General features: G+C 54.9%; 1 protein-coding gene across 1 annotated transcript in view; it reads left to right on the plus strand.

The window, feature by feature from the left end:
- Positions 1-12213, plus strand: part of Mllt1 (MLLT1 super elongation complex subunit) — a 63145-nt gene that overhangs the window by 8561 nt on the left and 42371 nt on the right. Inside the window, exons 4-8 of the mRNA XM_010635068.1 lie at positions 434-495; positions 825-877; positions 1083-1202; positions 7711-7835; positions 8281-8548. Coding sequence (XP_010633370.1) covers positions 434-495; positions 825-877; positions 1083-1202; positions 7711-7835; positions 8281-8548 — 628 coding nt within the window. The remainder of the gene's footprint in view (positions 1-433; positions 496-824; positions 878-1082; positions 1203-7710; positions 7836-8280; positions 8549-12213) is intronic.

The following is a 12213-nucleotide window of genomic DNA, read 5'->3' on the forward strand; positions in this document are numbered from 1 at the left end:
CGGCCTCGACGTGGGGCGGGGCGCCCCTCCCCCACCCGCGCCCCCAGACCTCCCTCGTGGGGCCCCGAGCCCCCTGGGACGCGCTTCGCAAACCCGGTGCGTTCCAGAGCTCCTGGGATGGCCCTGGGGACCCCAGATCGACTCAGAACCTCTTGGGCAGCTCCTGGGAACCCCAGACCGACCCAGAACCCCTTAGGATGCCGCTGGGGACCTCCAGCTCCGCCCAGAGTCACTGCGGCCAGCTCTGGGGACTTCAGCCCAGCCCAGCGCCCCCTCACACTCCCTCTCCCCTCCTGTGGCCAGGCCTTGTCTTCCCCTCCTCTCTGGACCCCAAATCTCCTCAAACTCCCTAAACCGCCAACCTGCTGCCTGCTCTCCCTTCAGCCTTAGCTCAGGTTGGAGTCCTTCTAGTGCCCTCCGTCCTCCACTGCAGGCCAACCTAGGCCACCTTTCCCCCAGTCCCCTGCCTGGGCCCGGAGTCATCCGAACCCTACCGTACATCTCTTTCTCCTGGCATCTCAGCCGGGACCTGAACTCCCTCATCTCTCTGGGCCTCGAGCTGCCATCCTTTGCTACAGGGACTCAGGCCTGTGTCTAGAGCGTCCCTTCCCTTTGGACTTGGGCTTGTGCGACCCACTGCTGCCCCAGGCCCCCATCTGGTTTCAGGGCCCTTGTCATTTTCCTTTGAACCTCAGAACCTGAGGGCTGTCTCTTTTCTCTTTACATCCTCTTCTCTTAGACCAGGATCAGGGACGGTTTCTTCCCTGACCTGATTTCATGTTTAGCCACTACCCTTTACCCTTCATTTTCCATTCCTTCCCCAGCATCTTAGAGCCTCAGTATGGGCTCGAGGTGGATCCCCCACCTCCTCCCTCCTGTGGGCAGCTCCCACTTTGATCTGGAAGCCATGCTGTTGCCAGTCCTGTTGGTTCTTGTGGACCCGAGGCCTTTCTGGCTCCCGACACCCAGTCTTGTTTTGTCTGCCTTCTTCAGCACCCAGACCCTTTTCCTCAAACTCAGCACCCTTGCTCTCTCCAACCCAGGGCCACTTCTTCATCCTCCCCTTCTGTTCTGGCTTCCAGGGGCGCCAGGCCAGGGAGGCGGGCATTGTGGGGCTGTGGGGGTGGCAGCCAAACTCTGCCGGGAGCGAGGGCAGGTTGGGGCGTCCCTGGCTGCTGGCGCCATGGAGGCGGCTCTGCCTGGTAGGGTGCTATGGGACTGTGTGGTTTCTGAGGTGGGGGGCAAGGGACTGTTTATTCTCCCGCCCATCTCCCACCAGTGGCGCAGGATCACTGAGGCAGGTGGCTCGGGCTTCTGGTTTCTCATCCATCTTTGTCGTGGCCGTCTTTGTCTTGAGAGGTGTAGAAAGGTGCACAGCACACGGTTGGTGGATTTTCACAAACCCTCGTAGAAACAGCTTGCCGTCTCTGGTCCCTCTTGAGTTAACCCAATGAAATGTCTCCTCAGTGCCTGCCATCCATGACGCCCACCCCGGGAAAGTCTCTGTAGGTCCCACAGAGACCCTGAGTATGGCCCCTGTCCCCACCCCTCACACTCTGCGTGCTCAGGCCATCTCCCTGTGATGTGCTAAGCCCTGGATATCTGTGCGGCTGTCACTGAGATAAGTGGGACGATGGGAAGAAGGGCCTTTTCTGGTCTGTGACAGAGATAGAGGCCCCACTTAGGTGACACTGGCTGTGGAGAGCTGGCTGTGTCTGCACTGTCCAGTATGCAGCCACCAGTACCTCTGGCTATTATAAACTTCAGCCAGGTCACATGAAAAATTCAGTCCCTCAGTCACACTAGCGCCCTTGTGGGTCTGACATTTCCATCAGTGCAGAAAGTTCTACAGTCTAGAGCCTTGTGTGTGCAAAGGTCCAGAGGGAAGGGTGCACTGATCCCAAGTTGTGTGCACTTGGGAGACACTGGGGGGGGATCTCTGTCCCTTGCTCAAAGAGTGAGACCCCTGGGGAGATGAGAGAGAGAGAGAACGGTGTCCCTGACCAGGTAGGTGGGTTGCTGCTGTAAGTGTCCAGAGTGACTCTTGGTGCACAGAGAAGGCTTTGACTCCGCACGAGCTTCCTCCCCTGCCCAGAGAGGCCCCAGACCTGTAAATGCCTCATTATAGTAGCGAATGGCATGGTTTTCCCCTGGGCGCACTCTGGCTTCCAGAGGCTTTGATGCTCTTTTTACTAGTCGGGCTCCCCTTCCCCTAGGACTCAGGCCCAGCTGGGAAGTGGGATTTCCCGTTCTGCTCTGGGCTCCCACCTTCTCCACATTGGCATCATTTCTTGCTCATGACCTGAGAAGAGTCTGGTTGTCTCTGCCCCGCTGTGCTGCTGGTGCTGTCTGTGGCATTTGTGTTTTCTTTGGCAAGCGGGTGCATGCGATCTCTGCTCACTTAAGGGTTGTGTCTGGGAGAAGTGTGGTTTATTTCCAGGCCTGGGTGAGGAAGGATCTGGGTTAGGACTTGGATGAAGACTGAGTGGATGCTGAAAAGATGGTAAAGGATCTGGCCACAGGTTGCCTGGGACGAGGCTCGCCCTGGGAGCTGGGAAGTGGCATCAGCGGCTGGGTGGTTCCATGCCTTAAAAGGTCTGGGCGTGTCCCCTTGGCCGACCTGGCCTCTGACAGGCTGATGAGAGGGTGGGATCGCTGCTTGCTTGTTCTTCACGTGGCCTGCAGTTTGACTCAGAGCCACTGCCTTGTGACTGGGCTCTTCCTGGAGGGCAGGCTCGTGTCTGATGTTGGTGGCCATGAGTAGCCCCCAAGCCACCCATTTTACATGAGGAAATTTGGGCTCAGGAATGTCCTCAGATGAGTTGGAGCCCAGCTGGAATTTTTCTCCGGTGCCTCTACTCTTTTCCCCAGACCTTTGTTGAAAAGCTAGTGATTACCCAGTGTGCTAAGCGAGGGTGACTGATTTACCCCAACTCCCTACTTTCAAAGTCCTGTGAAATTCAGCCTGCCACGCTTTTGTCCTGAAGTTTTTATACTGTCAGGTTGTTGAGGACAGAGACCCACATTCTCTTTCCTTTTAACGTCTCTCGTAGTTTCTAATGCTAGGTTTTGCATTCCGCTCTAAGTAAAAGTAACCAGGAATCAGTTTATTTGCAGTCAGGTCCTCCTGGCCAAGAGACAGATGCCCGGAAAGGGTTTGTGCACATTAAAAATTCTCTCCCAAGACTGCTCCCCTCAGTCCCCAGGGAAGTTGAGAGTCCCTGGCCCTGGTGTACTCACAATGGCACCTTGTGTATGCATAGCCCATCCCAGGGAGCTGATAGTGAAGGATTATGGTTAATGTGCATATCTGCAAGGTCTGCACACCTATCCTCAGTGTTTCCAGAGAGAAATTTATTGCATGCCGCCTCCTCCTGTTGTCATTAACCTTGTGCTCTGTGTCAGCAGGACGAGGGTGGATAGAGCCAGGAAAGGGTGGAGGTGCTGGCCACCAGCCCCCTTGTACTGTGGTTAGAGTCTGGGGCCTGGCGCAGCTGCCAGTGAGCGGTGCTGGCTCTCTGGCTTTGTCTCCGCCTTCTGGGCAGGCAGTGCTCTGCGGTAGGGAATTGTCACCAAGGGGTACCTGTCCTTTGGTTCCCCTTCTTCTGATCTAATTCAGTGGCTGTCTCTGAGAGCCCCTGTCTGGGCCCAGAGGGAAAAAGTCCCGAAAAGCATTCTTTATTTGGTCTTGTTTTGCCATGGCTCCGAGGATTGCCTGAGCCCTGTTGCTTTTTCCCACCATTGTGTGTGTAGAGCCTCGCTGTGTCCAGTCAGACTTCAGAGCCAGTTGAGGCTGAGAGACAAGACCGAGTGCTTCTGCTCCTAAAGGGGCCGGGGATCTGCACCTCACAGGGAACGAGACACAGTAGCCAAACTCCAGGTATAATTATACTACTTTGTAAAGTGCGACTCCCCAGAGGAGAGGGCATTTGTGGGACGAATTCCCACCAGAAAATTGCGAGACTTTTACAGGTAAACTAATTGCTAAAGACCTGGTATCTGCAGCTTAGGCTTATGGTAGGTCTCGGGGGAAGCCAGATGGCACAGATGAAGAAGGGCTTGGAATCGAGTAGAGCTGTCTGCCCTGTGCCAGGAAGGGGCCATTTCAGTCCCTACCTGGAGAGAGCTGCGCTCGCGCTCTTTCTCTCTCTCTCTCTCTCTCTCTGCGAGGGAACAGTCTGGAAAGCCCCTCTAGTATTTGTTTGCGTGGCTGCCAGATTTAAGTTTCTGGCCCTCTGTTCTGTGTGTCCTCTGCCAGCTGGCCTGGACTGAGGGCAGTGGCCCAGTTGAGGCTCCTGCCCAAGCTTGAGTGTCCCCAGATGACACTTGGAGCCCCTGGGCCCCCATCTGTCGTTGACTTGTGGATGGTTTTCCAGAAGAGAGGTGGCTATCACTTTCTGCAGGCATGGCAATGCCTCCCTTCATTCTGAGCTTTTATTGGGGAGTGGGTGGCAAGGTGACCCTCCACCGTGTGGAGAAGGGGCAGTCATCCAGCCCCAAGTGTTGCATGGCCAGCAGCCATTCTGGGTTTCTGTATGTGACCTCCAAGCAGCAGCAGGAGCCTCCGTGGGATGGTTGGGGGGATGGCTCTTGGTAGGTGAGATGCGTTTGTTCCAGGGGTCTCCTACTCGGTGTCTGCACCGTTTAGCCTCAAAGCCAAGCACCCTCCCAGAGAAGCAGCTGATTGGTTTGGTGGCTGTGGAAAGAGTAGAGGAAGGAGGGATGCAACCCTGGACTGTGGGATTGGCCTCTCTGTGCTAGTAAATTATTGTGACTTGACACGTCAGAGAGGTTGGCAGGGGCTCGGCATCCCTCTGGGTTCCAGTTAGCATAGCTGAAACGTCTTCCTGAGTCAGTGGTTCCTTTTTAAGGCAGTGGTGCAGAGTCTGTTAGCCCTCCAGTGCATTTCTCAGTTGTCTGCAGCGTCCAGGGGGTGGGCCGCTCCTGAGCCCAGCATTTCCAGCAGGCCCAGGAGCAGGCCAGGATCTTCCGCTCTGTTGGCCTAGTCTGCAGCTCAGTACGGCCTGTGTGGGGGTGTTCAGGCTGCACTTGGCGCCAGCCCCTGGGGGATAAATGTCACCAGGTTGTGCTTTGGGCACGGCTTCCCTGTTGCAAAGATTACCCATTGCCTCCTGGAACCTTCCTGTTTACTTTGGCCTATGCAGCCCAGTTTTGGCGCCTGTGTTCTCCCCCTCTGCAAGGGAGCCATGGTCTCCCTTCTTTCACAATCTCGGCTCCACCACTTACCCGCCCAGAGTAGCAATTCTCTATTGTCCAAAATGCCGGGCAGCCGGGCAGGCGGCTGAGGGCTGAGCAGTAACTAACTAACTAGTAACTTGGCTAGTAACTAACTCCAAGGAGGCAATCTTGTTCTGTAGGAGTAAACTCCAGAGAAGTAAAAATTAAAGTTTTCTGGTTTTTTTTGAGGGGGGGAGTTCTTTCTGAAATTCCTTGTATCCATCATCTACTTACAATCTGTTATCACTGTGTGGTTCAGGCTGGCCTCGAACTCGTAGCAATCCTCCTGCCTCAGCTTCCCGAGTGCTTGGATTACATATGTGTGCTACCACTCAAGAGTGAGGTTTTCGCTCGTCACCCTCCCAGCTGCTTAGGTCGGGTCCCCTTTCTCAGGATGGAAAAGGGAGAGGCTGACAGGTGTACGTGGATAGGACAACTGAAGCTCCAGTCCCCTGGGACTGGAAATAGTGTTTTGGAGTTTTTTTTGTTGGGCATTCTCCATGTGCGGTCGTCTTCAGATGGGTGCTTGTGGTTGATGTGAGTGTTCCTTAGTTATCTGCACAGTTGGGCTTGGGCTGGCTTTGGTGGATCTTTCCGCTTGAGCATTCCCTCAGGCCTGGCTTGTGGGAGTTCAGCGGCTTCTCTTTCCTTCCCTCCTCACCGCTCCTGTCGTTTCTGCTATCCCTGCCCTGGGTCTTGCAGTTCCCGCATCTCCTCTGCCCTGGGATCTGGCTGATTCTCCCTAATGTATCGGTGAATTCTCCTTCTGTGCGCTTCCTGCCAGGCCACTCGGCACCATTTGTTTTTCTTTTGGTGGTGCTGAGGATAGAACTCAGGAAGTTGTAGTGCTCTACATCCCCAGCCCTTTTTATATTTTATGTATTTATTTATTTTTGTGGTAACCAGGAATCGAGCTCAGGACCTTGTGCTTTCTGAGCTGAATTTCCCACCCTCATTTTTAGTTTTGAGTCACAGTCTTGCTAAGTTGGCCACGCTGGTCTGGAGCTTGGATCCTCTTACTTCAGCCTCCTGAGTAGCTGAGATGACAGGTGTGTGCCAGTGTCCTGGCTTGTTCACTTCTTTTTCCTACTTGCCTTTAGCCTGGACTGCATGTAGATGGCTGAGGACTGTTACTTACGTATTATTCCTTGTATTCGTCATGTGCTTACGTTATCATTCTTGTGTCCAATCTGGGTGCCCATCCCGGCCCAAACCTCTCCTTTCAGTGTCCCTAGTGAGTCACTGCTCTTTCCTGGGAGCCCCAAAGGGACCATCATTTTGGGCCAGAGGAGCTACTTCCATCCCATCTCTTTTCTAAATTAACTTTTAAAATTGATACAAATTACATACACTTATCATAAATCTTATTTGTTGTTGTTATTTTTAATTGGAAAAATTCCCGTCTTACACCTGGCTGGCTGAGCACCTGGATCCCAAGCCTCCTACCAGCTCGTCACACCCTGGAGCCTCCCTTTTGTCCTCTGCTACTGGCCCTTCCCTTTTGGGAAGCCATCCCCAGAGTGCCTGGCCTGTGCGTGCTCTGGTTAAGTTGGTCCAGTGCTGCTGACTCGCTGCGTACCACACTTCCAAGACGAGCACCGTGTGGTCACCTCCAAGGGTGGGGGTGCAGCAGGAAAGCACCGAGGTGCTGGGGCAGGGTGAGGAGCGCAGGGGCTTGGCCCTGAACTTCACTGATGACCGGTGTCCTGTGTGGCGGCTAGAATGGATGCTCAGGGAGTGGCCAGCCCTGCAGCTGGGCTCAAGGCATGGTAGAACTTTGCCCAGTGGAGAAGTGAGTCTCGAGCCCCCCAGGCCGAGGGACAGGAGTGGGTATCCGAGCTGGGACACAGGGTGGGGTGTTTCCTGTTTCCTTAGTTCTGGGACCCGAGACAGCGCCAGCTTAGCAGCTGCCTCCGCCTGTGCACTGCGAGTGTGTACAGGGTGGCGGCCCTCAGTGGAAAGTGTGGAGTGGGCTGTAGGCCGCCAGGTACCGTTGTGACTTGGAAGGAGTGAGTCGTGATGGAACTGGAGATGGAGCTGTGAGGGTCCTGCGCTTCGTCCTCGGGCCGTGGCGTCTGCGGGAGTGCCCCCCCCCCGCCATCCTGGAGGCAGAGGTCTGGACAGAGGCAGTCTCAGGACTGCGCAGATGGAGCTCTGTGGGTCAGGGTGGGGAGGGTGCCCAGCTTGGGGGAGTGGCCCTGGCGATAGGCACTGGCTCCTGGCTGCTGCCTGTGCTTATCTGGCTTAGAAACAAATGTCCACTTGGCTGCACTTCCTTCTATAACACTTGCGCATTTGATACTAGGTGTCAGGGCTGTGTCTGTTAAAGTCGGGAGGCTTTTACACCCCAGAGTGGATGTTTGCAGTGGGTTCCCGGTCGCTGGCTTTGCCTGCCTGAGGTGTGAAGAGTGCTCTGAAGGCTGCAGCTTTGTGCTCAGCAGAAGGGGACTGCCTTGGCCACCCCTACTTCAGGGCACAGGGTCAGGCTGCAGGGCTACCTGGACCTGTCGCCGGGGGCTATGCTGGCTGCTGCTTTCGCATTGGCAGCACCCTTTGTGCTGTGGGGGCTGAGAGCCATTGTTGCTGGTAACCTAGAGGTGAGAAATCGTCTGTTCTGTGTCCTGTGTGTGTGGAGTGGAGATGGGCACCTTGCGGTGCCTTGGAGCCATGGTCAGGGAGGCAGGGTCCAGGGGTGGCCCTTGGCCTCTGTGGCCCTAGGCCTGAGTCTGGAGCCTGCTCCTCCAAGGTGAGCAGCTGCTCTCAGGGCCCCAGTGTCCCTCTGCAGTGTTGAGGCCAGGAGTGTGGCCGTCCTTAGTGACATCTCCGTGGGGAGCAGGTGGACGCCCATAGTCGGCGAGCCAGTTTCCAGCCGAGAAACTGCTAGAAGGACGAGGATGTGGTGCTTTCTCTGGGCGGCCAGGGATGGCTTCCCTGCGGAGATGACACTCGGGGCTCTGGGTGAGTGGGGTGTCCAGAAGAGGAGCATCTGCAAAGGAGAACTGGAGGTGCAGGTGGGGACACTGCTGTCTGGGAAACTGGAAGAGGCACTTCCATCCCGTGGCCTCACTGATTGCGCTCCGAGCCCTGCCTCAGCCTCCAGCTGACCACACCACCTCTCTCTCCCTGCAGTGCACTGTACAGGTCAAGTTAGAGCTGGGACACCGCGCCCAGCTGCGCAAGAAGCCCACCACGGAGGGCTTCACCCACGACTGGATGGTGTTTGTCCGCGGCCCTGAGCAGTGTGAGATCCAGCACTTCGTGGAGAAGGTGATCTTCCGGCTGCACGACAGCTTCCCCAAACCCAAGCGTGGTGAGTGGCCCCGCCCCGTCCCTCTTTCTCGGGCCAGTGGCGTGCGGTGCCCGGCCGTCCTCTGAGGTGGCCGTGTCCTGCCCCTCCCCAGCTGTCACGTCCACCATGGGGACTGTGTGTGTCTCCACTCATGGGCCCTCCTAGGGCGCCGTTCTGAGAACGAGTTAGAGGGGCACCTGTCACCACTGTCTGGTGCTGCTGTCACGCATCACTGTCTGCTGCTGCCTGATGAGCACCAGTGCCCCATTTGTACCCCGAACGGCTCCACCGTGGCACGGCTGCCCTGGGCTTCCTGGAAGACAGAGGTGGGACTCACCCAGTCTGGGATCGGGGGTGACTTCTTGGGGAGGGGCCCCAGGGGAAGATGGGTTCAGTAACACCCAGTCTGGGATCGGGGGTGACTTCTTGGGGAGGGGCCCCAGGGGAAGATGGGTTCAGTAGAGACGTGGAGACAAGGTTGGTGGTTGCTCCTGAGCTCTTTGGGGACTGAGGGCGGTCTGATTTTAACACCGAGTCCCAGATGTGAAGCTCAGGCTGGGGTCCCACAGGGTCCAGTACTATTTTTTGTTTGCGGTGCTGGGGTTGGAACCCAGGGCCCGATACGCCAGACAGGCGCTCGTGAGTGAGCCGCACCCTTCCCCAGCCCTTCTTTCCTGCCTGCCCTCCTCCTCCCCATCCCCACCTCCCTCTTCCTGCTCTGCCTCCCACCCAGGACCTCCACATGCCTGGCGGGTGCTCTACTTCTGAGCTGCATCAGCAGCCCTTTCAGATAGCGTCTCCCTAAGTCACCCCATTTGGCCCGGAACTTGCCAGCCCCCTTGTAGTTGGGAAGACAGGAGTGTGCCACACCGCCCCGGCAGGACTGCCTGGATGGATGTGCCTTAGCAGAAGGGAAACTTCTCTGTAGCTAAAGGGCTTTGGGCCCTTAGCTGCTGCCGGCTGTGGAAGTAGCTCCTGAGTAAGAGCTCCCGCCCAGGCAGGGCTGAAAGGCGTCAGAGACGTAGGACCTTGTGCTCCTGCCGGGGCACCGTCCTGAGACTGCTCGTGGCGGAGTGTGAGCTGTTGCTTTCCCTCCTCATCTGTCCTCCCTGAACCTCCACCTTCGCCCTTCCCTCCCTCCTAAGCCTCTTAGGAGTGGCAGCCCTGCCAGCATGTAGCCCTCCTGCCAGGCTCTTCGGTGCCCTCCGCCTGTCGTTGCAGTCACACAGGGGACAGGCCCTGGTGACTGTTTCCCCTCACCTCGAAGCCATCCATCTTTGTTCCCACCGTGGCAACAGCTAAGCAGCTCCTCCAAGTCATACTAATAGCGAGCTGCTTTCATCTGGCTTTGCCTCTATGCCTGCGCTCCTGGTGACTTCCCTGCACTGTGGGACTTCAGGATCCCTGAGACTCAGATGTGGAACGGAGGTGACAGAGGTCCAGTCACCTGCTCAGGGGCATGAGGAACCTATAGGTTCTGAGGTTCTGAGGTGGTGCTCAAGGCCCACTCTCCTGTAGTCGTGAGGAGCCAGGCTTGCTTGTCTGGACTGTCCCTCAGCTCCTTCACCGGCACACAGGGTGGGCTGTGCAGGCCCCTCATTTGGGTGCTAACCAGGCCCGGCCCTGCCGGGCACCTTCTGGGAGCTACGAGCTCCTAACAAACGCTTCAGCTGCTTACCAGGCGCACCACAGTGGACCCCCGTGTCATCACACACATCAGAGTCCCCGGCAGTTCGACACACAGCAGCAGGGTAACTGCCCTGGTGGCTCCATGGAAGAACTGTGTGGTTTCAATTCATCTATCCAGTAACCACCCAGCTCCTCAGTTGTTACAGAGTAACTGCTCTGCTGGGGGAGGTATCAGAGACTAAGTACACAGTTTGCTCTTTGTTGTCAGTGAGAAATGCCCCAGCTCTTAGGGAGGAAGGATATTTTGTATACTTAAAAAGTATCTCTCAGACACATACATTGTAGCAAAGTGAAGAGGCAGCCTGCAAGTAAGTTAGCAGTTCTTCCTGGGCAGATTACAATGTGTCTTTAACCTAGGCTGATTGAAATCCTGTTTCTTGATTTATTTTTTATTTGTGAATAATGCTTATTGATTTACCATGTGAAGGTTGAGAATTATTCCAAACCTACCCCCTTTTTTCTAATGACTCCCCAGTTCTTTTTCTTTTCACACTAGTTATTGAGGGAGTGTTGAAGCACACCTGGGCCCTTTTATTTTATTTTATTTTATTTTTTTGATACCGGGGATCAAACTTGGGTCCTTGCGCTCGCGAGGCAGGTGGCAGAACCACTGAGCTAAATCTCTGGCCCTAGTTTTTATTTTGAGACAGGGTCTCATTGAAATGCCCAGGCTGGGCTCAAACTTGTAACCCTCCTGCCTCAGCCTTCCAGCGCAGTGTGTACCACCGCTCCTGAGTAAACTGTTTATAGTTAAATGATTTTAATTTGTGTTGGTTTGTGTCTTTTGTTTTATCCTGGTGCTGGGGACTGGAACCTAGTAGGCATGTCCTCTACTCCTGGGTTGCGCCACCAGCTCCATCCAGAGACTTCGTGATAAGGCCAACTTGTTCACTTCCAGAGTGCTCCGCAGAAGCGTGCTGTCTCGCCCTTTTCGGGGGTGTCCTCTGGCTTCCAGGTCTAAATTACTGCTTCTTTGCCCAGTACTCTACATGGGCTCATTCTGCTTTGGTTTTTACATTTTTCTTGTTAGGGTGTTAGTTTTGTTTGTTATAGTGTCCCTTGTGCCAGTAGTTGCTCAGTAAATGTCAGGACCTGAACCATCAGGCCGAACGTGCTGCTCCTTACTCCCCTCACTCGGGAGAGGTGAGGGCTGAGATCAGACCCTGTCTTTCCTGGGCTGTCTGGACCCTCCTGTGGAGAGCTGCCCTGGTGACAATGAGAGCTAAAACCGAGACCTTTTGCTCTGGCCCAGCTGCATGGGTGCTGGGCTTCTTCCCTCCCCTCTGTGTCCTACATCCTGAATTCTAGTCTGTAATAGAGACTGCCCAAGGTCATATCAAGGTCAGGTGAGTTTTTGATCATTTCTGTTTATTTTACTTATTTTTTGGTATGGAGATTGAACTCAGGTCCTTGTGTTTGCAAAGCAGGTGGTGGAACTACTTAGCTAAATCCCCCAGCTCATTTCTTTTTAAAGTTTTGCTTTATTTTAGTTTGTGTCATGACATTTGGCATCTTTGCTTCTCCGTTTTGCTCTGTGTCTTTATCCTGTCTTCTTTTTTTTTGCATCTTCTCGGTGATTTGTTCTATGGGGCAAGGATTTTTCTTTCACTGCTGAATAATCCACTTTATCCACCCTTCTGCCTTCCCCTCTAATCAGACTAGGTCCTCCTGGCCTTACCCTAGGCTTTTTCTTCACCATGCCCTGGGGGGTGGGATTTATTTATTCCCTTTGTTTTGGTTTCTTTTCTCCTGTAATAGAGCACTTTCTCAAGTATTGTCCCCAGGGGTTAATTGCTGGTGAACTTTCTTCAGCGATGGCTTCTGAGCCCCAGAGGCTGGCATCTTCCTCTGCCCCTGCTGGTGCAAGTGAGCGTGAGTTGGTTGGGTCACTTTCTGGGTGGAAAATACGGAGAGTCGCTTCATTGCCTCCGAGAAGTCTGGGCTGCTGGGTCCTTATCCTACTTTAGGCTCCTGTTTTTTTTTTTTTTTTTTTTTTT

This window comes from Fukomys damarensis, unplaced genomic scaffold (genome assembly GCF_012274545.1).
Source record: "Fukomys damarensis isolate Sample0158 unplaced genomic scaffold, DMR_v1.0_HiC HiC_scaffold_37, whole genome shotgun sequence".
Taxonomy (NCBI): Eukaryota; Metazoa; Chordata; class Mammalia; order Rodentia; family Bathyergidae; genus Fukomys; species Fukomys damarensis.